Source organism: Sturnus vulgaris, chromosome 3 (genome assembly GCF_052056855.1).
Source record: "Sturnus vulgaris isolate bStuVul1 chromosome 3, bStuVul1.hap1, whole genome shotgun sequence".
Taxonomy (NCBI): Eukaryota; Metazoa; Chordata; class Aves; order Passeriformes; family Sturnidae; genus Sturnus; species Sturnus vulgaris.
Genome location: NC_142245.1, coordinates 95921353 through 95933054, shown reverse-complemented (window position 1 = coordinate 95933054; position 11702 = coordinate 95921353). Strand labels below are relative to the sequence as shown.

At 42.5% G+C, this 11702-nt stretch overlaps 1 protein-coding gene across 2 annotated transcripts; it reads left to right on the top strand.

Annotated features, from left to right (window-relative positions):
• Positions 1–8019: 8019 nt before the first annotated feature.
• On the top strand, positions 8020–10959 carry TMEM18 (transmembrane protein 18). Of its 2 annotated transcripts, none has more exons than XM_088162355.1 (5): positions 8020–8223; positions 8456–8576; positions 9177–9231; positions 10135–10228; positions 10334–10959. In XM_088162355.1, the coding sequence occupies exons 1-5, from the start codon at positions 8215–8217 to the stop codon at positions 10421–10423; spliced, it is 369 nt and encodes a 122-aa protein (XP_088018481.1). In that variant the 5' UTR covers positions 8020–8214; the 3' UTR covers positions 10424–10959. The 2 variants fall into 2 exon arrangements, with proteins under 2 accessions (XP_088018481.1, XP_014725029.2); XM_014869543.2 differs by having other exon boundaries at positions 8024–8153.
• Positions 10960–11702: the final 743 nt, after the last annotated feature.

The window sequence follows — 11702 nt, the reverse complement described above, 5'->3', positions numbered from 1 at the left end:
CAAGCACAGGCAAAGGGTCCAGGGACAAAGACATGGAACAGTGGAGGATCCAGGTTTAAATATTGGGAACAGGGGGGCGGAGCAGAGCATCAGGGCCAATGGGCTGTACAAAGGCAGGGCAAAGGGTGGCAACCAATAGGGTAAAAGGGGCTAGGACTGAATTGTTTAAAAACTGATATGAACATGGACAAAGACCCTCTAACTAATTAAAGTTAGAAAGTGGTATGTTTATTCACCAGCAGGCTGCACAGGAGTCATCTCTGAAAGGCATGACAGCCCTGAACAAAAAGTTCTTTGCCCTCTATTTATTTCTCAAGATCTTGCATACAATACACATGCATAACTCCAGCACCTCCCATCTCCATTCGATATTAAAATGAGGCTATTAGTCCTTCGCACATGTACAATTCTTTTCTTGAATTGGGTCAGTGGTCTCAAAGGATGAAGTCAGGAGAGTCTTCATCAGGTCTCGGCGACCCTCAAGGCCCCATGCTCCGTATGCAGTCCAGGTGCTGGCCATTGTTCTTACTGGTTTCGGTCTGTTCTTATAACGGTTCACTTATTCTACGTTCTTCTATACACAACCTCATAACAGCAAACAATTATAATAATTAGCTCTAGATTAAGCATCTAGTAATCATTAACCCGCCATTCCCCTACCTAACTTACATCTTTGTCACGGAAATTGCTTCTACACTTTAGCAAAAATCTTAACTCTTTAAAACCATGATTCAGGACACTGGCAAAATGAGGCCTTCCCAACAGGAAGGGAAAACATTCTAGGGAACATACTTAGAATCCCTTCTAAAAGGGGTGGAGAGACCAACAGGCCAACCAGGGAAGCTGAACTGGGGTACCTTAACATAAAACTGCAAAGAACTGTGGGGAGAGGTCGCTCTTCTCCATGCCCTTAATGTCCCTCTCACAACTTAGGGTCATTTATTGAGAACAACTGTGAATTGTTGCTGCTAGAGTTTTAGTTATATGTTGTATGAGTTGTTGTACCCCCTGTTTGTAATGTTTTTTTCCTTGACTGTTACCCCTGTTTCAACGTATAATGGTTTCACCCTTTCCCGTGGTTACCCCTGTCCGATACCCTAAACCCCACCTATTCTTCCAGAGCTTTCCCTGCCAGTTTCCCTAATCCCCTCCCAAGCCCCTGTCAATCCTCCCTGGCCCCTCTGTCGCATTTCCCTCAGCAGGAAGTAAAATAAGCACTTCTGTGTGGTTTATTGTACTGCAAAACATGATGTGCTAATAAACATGTGTGTAAGGGTTATGAATAGGAACATAATTTAGCATTAAAATTTGGGATACTGTTGCATCCCAGGAGTCAATGAAGGATGCCATGGTCCAGATGCCCTGGAAGGAAGCAATCCTCTAAAGGTTATGGAGATGTACTCCCACAGTTCGCTGTGGTTCTAATCACCCAGTTATATCACCCCTATTCTCCTCCCCAGTTATAGAATGTTCCCTGCTCCTGACTTCCCTATTTGCCCCCATTCCTAGCTGCTCCTCCCCTGGATCTCAGTTGGTTGTTAACCCTTAGTCCCACCTGTTGGGGTAAGCTCAAATAAAAGAGTAGATGACCAAGGCTTAAATCCATTGCAACAAGGGTGAGTAAAAAATCACTCCAGAATCCTCCTGTTCAGTATGTTAATCATTGCCAGAAAGTTCCCTGTTCTCCTTGTTGTCATTGGTTCTTTCTTGGTGCAAAAGTTTTAATATTCCTAATCACCCTTCCTTATTGGATCCCCTCCCTAAACTCTGCCCCAACTTCTCCCCTCCTCCAAGTTTTTAAATACCCCTGTTTTGCCCTGGCCCTTGCTTTTTGCCATCACCCTTGTGCATGGAATTAACCTCCCTGTACCACCTTTCCCAGTTCGTTTACTATGATCTGTTCGGCTTGCAGTGTGTTGTTTTACATTATTAAAACTTTTCAGTTCTCAAACAATCAGGGCAGCTTTTCTTTCTGCATAAGTCGCTGAGTTCTGTGAAGCCACCAATCCTAATATCCAGGCTAGGATCAGCAGCAGCTTCACACACCTTCACTATGCCATTGTTTCCTCAGCCCATTGGCCCTCAGCTCTGTTGCTCCACCCTTTGTGACCTGGTTTATATACCTGTACCCTCCTTTGTTCTGGGTTCTTTGTCCCTGGTTGCCTTCTGTGCATGGTCAATAAAGCCCCAAAGGAATACTGCACAAAGAACCCCCCCTGTTATTTATTCACTGACCCTCGGAAGTTACCACACAGCGTGAGCATCTGGTGCACCCTGAGCCATGCATCCCTTCTCATGGAGGAGACACTCTTGGGAAGGTGGTGGTCTTGGCAGGAGTCGCAGGATACCATATTATACATAGGCTTTTACTAGCCAGCTTGTATTTTCAGCTACATAAGATAAATGTCTGATTTTAGATCTTCTCCTATGTTAAGAAAATGAATTTTTTCTGCTGTAAAAAGGGAAAAAATTCCTTTACCAATCAGGTTTTTTTAATCTTTCATCCAAATCACTTAGATAATACTGTCATGCAGTAGAAGCAAATGACATAGGAGTTTGAATCTTGCAACAGAAAACTGAGAGTAAGTTTTAGAAACTACTTAAGTTTCTTACAATAACAAGAACAGAAACATTTCTAGCTTATTGTTATTGGTACTACACACTTATGGTTAGAGTATTCTCATAAAATTAGGATCTAATTGTAGCATACTGGCTCTGCAAAGAAGCTAAAAAAGGACAAACATACAAGTTTTTCCCTATAAACGAGCAACGTATCTGTTCATTGCCTTTTAAGTATCTTGTTCACATTTCATTCTCCACTAAAAATAAACGATAGACAACATATACCACATAAAAGATACTTATGTATCTGCTACCATCTACTGACAAACAGAATTATTGACTTTATATTAATCAATCTTAAAGAAATAACTCCTTTTTCCCAATAGGAAAGTTTCCACCGACGCTGCAGTGGCTGCACAGTAAAAGCTACATGAATTTGTAATTCAGCATGTTGTAGCCACAGTATGTTGTATTACATTAAAGTAGTTTGGTTCGTAAATGTTCTATTGCACTAAATGGTTTGTTTTGTACTCCCCCAAGCCATGGTGATCATCTCATCTTCCCCTTGCCCCTCCCCTTTGGTTATACCCCATTGGTCGGGGTCCTGTTCCTCCCCTCCCCTTTCCTCAGGTTTAAACCCTCCCACTATTTTCTGTTCGCTCTCTTTTTCTCCTTCTCCCACCTGGAAGCTACAATAAGCAGTGGGACCATTTCCCATGGGAGAAAGAGCCTCATTTGGTCTTTGTCGACATTTCTCCATCCCCTGTGGTCCAGAGCTAGCCTAGAGGATCCAGTGAGAAGGGAAAACCAACAACTGGTGCCCAACGTGGGTCTCCTGCGAGGTCAGAGACTCACACAACAGCTGAGATCCAGGTGTGGATTATACGAGCCCTTGGACTACCAAGGTAAGTACCTTGGAGGCAAAAGGCTGCTTTTTGTGCAGCAATGCTTACGAAAACGGGACCAGTAGACTGTCTTTAGCCCAAAGGCGGGTCGGCCCCGGACAAAGGACTTTCCTTGCAGCCAGACGAAGAGGCGGGTGAGTACCCCTTCCGAGTGTTAGTGGGGACACCGGGGTAGCCCCCAGTCTCAGAGGGGGTGGGTTCCTGCAGGGGGAACAGGGGCACAGCGAGAGCAGCGGGCGCAGCAGTTCGGTGCCAGGAGCAGGGCTAGCAGCACGCTTTCGGTGCGGTGGCAAGCAGTGCGAGCAGCACGAAGCACCAGCAGCCGCAGCAGAGGCATAGTGGTGCAGCGCCTGCAGAGCGGCATTGCCGGTGGCAGTTTGAAAGCTGCACAGTGTGTCAGTGCACACTCCTCCTACTCCAGCGTCACGCACGGAGGACGAGACACCAGACCAGGTGATCAGGGGTGTCAGGGGCTCTACGCTCCGAGGGATAAAACTGAACCTCCAAATGAGCCCCTGGTAAACTTAGATGTTGGCCCTCAGAGCAAAGTTTATGAGTTTTCAGTAGACCAAGTTTCAAAGAAATACTGGAAGGGTGTAAATTGAGTGATTGCAAATGTAAAGTAAAAGGTGCTGAGCATAATCCCTTTGAAATATCCATTATAGAAAGGGTGCAAATAAAAGGGAACTTTAGAGAAAGGTATGCAGACCTGTTGCACATGCCAGGGCTAAATAGCAATCTTTTAGGCCGAGATTTACAAGTGCAATTGAATATAGGTGTGGTGCCAGAAGGAGGGTGTATAGCAAATAAAATAATGATGTTAAAAGAGGAAGATGAAAAAAGTATAGATCCAAGAGTGTGGGCAGAAGAGGGAGGCCATGAATTGTTGAATATTCCTCCCATAAGAATTACAATGAAACCCGATATACCACCAATAAGGGTCAGGAATACCCTATTTCTGCAGAGGGAAAACAAGGGTTAACAACAGTAATTAAAAGTTTAATTGAAGATGGAATTTTTAAACCATGTATGTCTCCACACAGCACCCCAATATTGCCAGTAAAAAAACCCAAATGGTACGTATAGACTGGTACAAGACTTGAGAGAAGTAAATAAACTACCACTTGCTATCCAGTGGTAGCCAACCCATATAATCTGTTGAGCAAAGTATCATCAAAGCATGCATGGTTCAGTGTAATTGATTTGAATGATGCTTTCTGGTCTGCCCTTTGGAAAAGTAGAGGGTGGTTTGCCTTTAAATGGCAAGATAAAGACACTGGGAAAAAGCAACAATTACAATGGACCAGATAACCACAAGGGTTTACAGAATCACTTAATTTATTTAGCCAAGCCCTAGAAGACCTAATAAAGCAATTTGCACCAAGTGGAGAAACACAGGTTGTGCAACATGTGGATGATTTATTAGTCTCAGGAGAATTGGAAGATGTCCAAAAGACCACAGTCAAATTACTGAACTTCTTAGGGGATAAGGGCCTAAAGGCATCCAAAAAGAAACTACAATCTGTGGAACCAGAAGTGAGATATTTAGGACATCTAATTGGAAAAGGATACAAAAAGTTAGACCCAAGTAGAGTGCAAAGGATATTATCATTGCTAGCACCAAAAACCAAAACAGACGTAAGGAAATTATTAGGGTTAATTGGCTACTGTAAATTATGGTTAGATGGTCATATGAAATTAGTTAAATTTTTATATGACAAGTTAATGAAAGATGAACCTGTAGATTGGGATGAAGAAGATGAAAGAAAACTGACTGAACTGAAAGAAAAATTAACAACTGTTCCAGTATTATGTTTACCTGATTTGGATCGGTTATTTGAACTGTTAATGTTGAAAAAGGAGTAGCTTATGGAGTTATTGTACAGGAGCGGTGTGGAGATGGGAAACCTATAATCCATGTGTCCAAACTATTAGATGCAGTCATCAGGGGATGGCCAACTTGTCTCCAGGCAGTAGCAGCCCCAGTAACCTTAGCAGAAGAAGGTTACAAGTTGACCTTTAGAAAAAAAAATCAAAGTGTATACTCCACGTGACCTTAAAAGCATAATGAATAAAAGAGCCAGCCAATGGATCTCAGATAGTAGACTCTTAAAATATGAACTGATTTTGAATAACAGTGAAAATTTGAATTTGGCCACCACAAGAGCCAAAAATCCAGCACAATTCTTACATGGTGAACCAGAAGAGGAATTAGAACATTGGTGTCTGGAAACCATAGATTTACAATCAAAAGTTAGAGAAGACCTTTTGGAACACCCATTAATGGAGTGGAGATTGTCTTTATAGATGGCTCATCAAGGGTCATAGATGGAAAAAGAGTATCAGGGTATGCAACTGTTGACGGACAAAATATGACTGTACTAGAAAAAGGAAACTTCCTGCTAGTTGGTCTGCACAATGTTGTGAGATCTATGCTCTATTAAAATGGCCAAACTACAAAACAGGAACTATTTATACAAACTCAAAATATGCTTACGGAGTTGTACACACATTTGGAAAAATTTGGACTGAAAGAGGATTTATTAATTCAAAAGAAAAACCATTGATCCATGAAGGTCTAATTAAAGTGGTGCTGGAGGCTTTAAGAGGCCCCTTGGAAATAGCAGTGGTACATGTAAAAGGACACCAAAAAGGGAACTCAAAGGAAATAAAAGGGAATAACCTAGCAGACCAGATAGCCAAGAAGGCTGCTATGGAAGACACAGAGAAGGTCCTTCAGTTAAAAGAAGTGAAAAACAAAGATGATAGAGACAAAGGAGATGAGGATATACCAGTATTTAGTGAAAAGGAGCAAGAAAAATTACAAAAACATGGTGCTATTAAAAATAGCAAGGGAGAATGGAAAATGGCCGATGAAAGACAAATACTAAATAAAGCATTGACAAGAAAAATATTAGAAAATCTACACACCTCAACTCATTGGGGAGCTAAGGCTTGTATGATCATTTCATGAGAACATACGTGTGTACTGGAATATTTGAAATTGCTAAAACTGTAACACAGGACTGCATGATTTGTCAAAGAATAAATAATAAAATAATGCAACGACCGCCCCAAGGAGGAAGAGAATTAAGCCAAATCAAAGTTTTAGAGGGGGAGTTGTTATAAATGAGTTGACATTTGGGCATGGAGTTATAAGTTATTGGTTCATATAGTGAAGTTATGTATGAATTGTTAATGAATTTTTACGTGCTGTGGATGTGTGGCCATTAGGGGAGTTGATGAGGGTTCGCTGGTGGAGTGAGGGGAATTTTCTGGAGTATTGCCTCATGGGGTGATGACAGTGGTTTGAACTGTGGTTGGAGAATGAGCTGGCCTATGGGATCGGAATATTCCGGAATGATTGGTCAAGACTGCACCCCAATATGGGCCGACCAGCAGCCAGAAAAAGGACCAGTCAAAACGAGGACTGAGAAGCACACTAACCAGGAAGCACCAGACTTTAAAACCCCCGGTGCCCAGCACGTAGGTCCTTCCACGGAACTCGGGATCCGCAGAAGCGCACTGTGCAGTGCACAGTATTTGTCTGGCTGGCTTGTCGAGTGGGGCCAGGGCTTATCCTGGGTTCCCGCCCTCGGTGCTTGTTTTTGTTTTTTTAATAAAATGAAGTGGATGTTCTCAGAAAGTCTGGACCTCGGTTATTACAACAATGACCTGGCTATATGGTAAACTATATTAAAACAGCATCTGCAATATTTACTTTTATATCCACTACAAAATATTTTGGAAAAAAAAAAAGCCAAAGCTTCACATCTGATAACCCAAAATGCCAGAAAAAAATAAATGATGTAATGAAAGCAGAATGTAGAGATATATATTAAAATACTGTTTGTTCGACAAATCCAATCCTTCAGATTAGGTTTGGCTTAAGAATCTGAGTTTGAAATGCTCTGTAAGTGGTGAGTCTTAAAGAGTAGTAAGCTCTTCCAGGCCTAGATGCATTTAAGCAAATAGAGGTTTAAGTTTGATGTTTAACCTGTGTCTTGTTCCCTTCTCCATTGTAAAATAAAAGGTTTTTTTCAACTTCCATAATAAAAAAATGTGTCCTTGAGCTGAGCTCTGTTGTAGTGGCGAGGAGGGGGCCCCGCTGCCCCTCGAGGTGGCCACTACTTGGAGAGAAGAGTGTTTTTCATTTGACTTAAGCTCTTGCCTGGAGAGCTCAACTGCCTTTTTAAAGCACACTCAGCTAGGCTTAAAACCTTCTTCTTGCACTTCCATCGCTAAAGCCAACCTTGGGAGCTGCTAGGAGACCAAAAGCCAAAACCGGTGCTGGGCCACCGACCCAAAGCGCCGAGTCCAGCGGGACCCCACAGAGCAGATGGCGACACTGGTGGGCTCCCGACGTCAAACGCTGAAAACGCCACCAGAGCTCCTTCCCCGCTCCGAAGAGCCAGAACTGCTTCTGTCGGCCACCCTCAGGAGCAGGAGCCACCGGGGTGTGCGAAGCCACCTCAGCCCGTCCTGCAAACCACAGCCCCACCGGCGGTCCATTCACCTCGGGGAATGCGGAGCCGCCTGGGGCCCCGCCTCCCCTTTCCCGCCTCCCCTTTCCCGCCACCGCTCGGCAGGGGAGGCGGCCGCCCGAGTCTCGCGAGAACCCGCGCTGCCACCGCCGCCATGGAGCCGCCGGTGCACGGCCCGCCGGGGCTGACGGCTGTGCTGGCGGTGAGGGGGAGCGGGGCTGCTCGGGGGAGCGGGCCTGTCACAGGGAACGGGCCTGTCAGGCATGCCAGCGGTGAGGGGGAGCGGGGCTGTCGGCCGTGCCGGTGGTGAGGGGGAGCGAGGCTACCCGGGGGAGCGGGACTGTCCGCCGGGGATGCCCTGGCTGGGGGCGTGCTGCTTGCCGGGCCTGCTGCGGGGACCGCGCGGCGTGGTCCGTGACCGAGACCGGCTGCATTCGGTCTATGTGGCCGCCCAGTGATGCCTTTCTGCCGCCGCTGCCTGACGCGCTTTCCCTCTGCCCGCAGAGCACGGACTGGTCCGAGCCCTGGCTGCTGGGGCTGGCCGCCTTCCACCTGCTCTGCTTCCTCCTGACGTGCGCGTCCCTGCAGCACCGCCGGCTGCAGGTCGGGCACTTCCTCTGCATGGGTGAGTGCCGGGCACCAGAGCAGTGCCTGCAGCTTCGTGTTTCTCTGCTAGCAGTGCACGGCTGTCGATGGTAATCTATAGAATCTGCTACGACCTGTAAATACGTATTTATTTTATTTCCAAAAAATATATGAAGTAGTGACTTAAAGCTCTGGCTTTAATGAGGAAGTGGGATGAGTAAGGTCATTGCTGTGTGTGTCACAGCTTCCAATGAAGTGTTGCTGTGCTGGAGAAGCAGAAGAGAAATCGACTGAGAGCCAGCAGCTGCTTTGTACTCTGCCTTGTTCTAATGGTGCAGTTGAGTGAATACGGTCAGATTTAGTTTCTGAAGTAAGTTCTCCATATACCCTGCTGACAGGTGTGGTAATGGCATGAGGAAGAGCGAGACTGGCTTGTACATTGCAGTAACAACTTGTGTTATCTCGGAGTTTATCACCTCAGAGCCCACAGTGACCTTGCCTAGTGAAAGCAGTCATGGCTGACTGCCAGAACACCTACTAGCTTTGGTTTAAGATCGTGTGGATTTGGATTAGATGATGTATTACTAGCAGTTTATTTTTAGAGAAATACCGAATCTAATATTTTTCTCTTACTGTATAGTGGGCTTAGTGTACTGCGCTGAATATATCAATGAAGTAGCAGCCATGAATTGGAGGTAAATGTTTTCACTTTCGTTTTTTGAATAAAACTATACAGTACAATGTAGTTATCACATACTTATAAGAAATAATAATAATAACATGCATTTATTATATGGCTTAAAATCTGCTTATATAGATGCTTGTAAAATGGTCAAAGAACTGAGAAAAGCAGAGTGCTATGGTTACGAGGAAAAGAGTGTGAACTTTGATGTTTGGAGGGTTTTTTGTTGGTTGGTTGGTTGGTTGGTTTCTTGGTGTTTTTTTGTTTGTTTTTTTTGTTGGATTTTCTTTGCTATTCATGTTTAATAGCTGAAGTTAAGAATCACTTCTCAAAAATACAGCTGCTTCTTTGTATACTTACTTATATGTATAACAAGCATTAACATTTGCTGTTTTAGTAAACCTGTATACCAGAATTAAACTGATGGTTTATTTTGTTATTTTGAACACTGAATTAATCTTTCCCTGATAGCACTAAAAGTTATGTGTTTAACATCACTTTAAGCTGGCATCTAGTTATAGTCATTTTGTTTCCCTTCAGGCACATGTGATCTAATCTCAGTTTTGCCACGTTTATTATTTTTGTTATCTTTTCTAATATAAGTAAGCAAAATACCTAAAAAAGTAGTTTCAGATACTTCAGCATGATTTGTGATGCAGTCTTGTGGTCATGTTTGTTAGCTTTTGCACAGTAAAGCTGTAAAAAAGAGAAAGATTGATATTAATATTCATAATTGAAGAGGTATCAACTGTCTCTTTTTTATGACTTAATGCAGTAGAATGCTGGCCTGTGCTTGGTGATTCCAAGATATGGGATTATGTGTACAGTGTCCATGTAGAAGACTTGCTGGGAAAGCTGAATGTGTGAAGTACACTAAATAAAGCTTTGTCTCTCATTTTCTTTTCATTTCTTTCAGGCTCTTTTCTAAATACCAGTACTTTGATTCAAGAGGAATGTTTATTTCACTTGTATTTTCAGCGCCACTTCTGGTGAATACTATTATAATTGTGGTATGTATGTGCTCATTAATGCTGTGAATAGCCATAGGTGCTTTCTTTAAACGAGTAGTAAAGGTATATGGATTGGTTGAATTTAATAATTTATTTGCTTTTCAGGTCACCTGGGTTTACAGAACTTTGAATGTAATGACTGAACTAAAGATGCTACAGCAGAGAAGGAAAGCAGAAAAAGAGAAAAAGAAGTGAAAGCACCAAACACTATTTTTCTTTCTTCAGTTGTAATAATGCCTGTCTGAGTAGTCAGTCCTTCTGTATGGGTGTGCAGGAACAGAAGTATTTTTGTGTCCCATGTCAAGAGGACTTTGTGATTGTGGCTGTGGACACTGAGGTGAAAGCAGGTATCTACAGTACATTTGAGTTGGCTCTGAAATTATGAAACCCAGTCTTAACAAGTCTTTGTGCCCTTCAGTGTAAGATTGTTTTCATCCATGACCAAGACTGTTAGGATTGATGAGACACAATCTTCCAGTTTCCATTTGCCTGTGTATTTTTTTACTATGTCTTTTATTCTGTGCTTATCAAGTATCAGTTATTCTGCTGCTTAAGCCAATTGGAGCTGTGTTATGAATTACAGTAAATGAGTGCTTTTATTCAGAATAACTCAGGAATCCATGCTTCTGTGAAGCACTTCTCTTCTTTATAAATCAAGTTTCATACTTCCTATGTGTACTGTGTGCCAGTGGCATTTTATAAATAAAACTATCCACTCACTGCATCTTAAATTGAGTTAATTTGTATTCATTTTTAATCAGACACTTCTTTTTTTCTCATGAAAATTCCCAGTTTGGCAAATTCTAGTTTAATTTGTATAAATAATTCAGAATGATCTCTGCATTTCTTTCAATTTTCTAGATAAATCATTTTTTTAAAAGTGGATGAAAATTTGGTAATTTTACGCTTCTTTGTAGAACAGAAAGGAAGAAGCTTAATAATGTTACACACAGTTTTGTTCCTTTTTTAATACTTATTTAAAATAACTGAAAAATAGGTGAAAATTAAGAAGGCTTTAGTTTTGCTTCAAGCAGCCTGTTTTTATTGAATTAAGGTAATTTGAGAAGGGGTATGGACACAATGAAGACTGTCCATATTTAGTAGAGGTTTTATCTTTGTGTGGAGACATACAGTTGCCTAAAATAGTTGTCATTTAAGACAGGAAAGATGATCTGCAAGACTGATCTTATACTAATGTGAAAAACATTTAGGTACAAAATTGCAGAACACTAATAAGTTTATGAGCTAAGGAAGTATTTGTGAAACTAATTTTAATTACTTGTATAATCTTCCCAAGAGTGGAGATACGGATTTGAGGAAGAGAGCAGGTCCATGTCATACACAGCTGGCAAGTCTCTTAAACAGGGAGAAAGTGAAACGCCTGCTGAAAGGGCAGTGAAGTGTTAGTGTTGGATCCATTTCTTTACCTTTCTCATGCCTCTTTGGCATTCCTTTACCCACTCATTGCTCCATC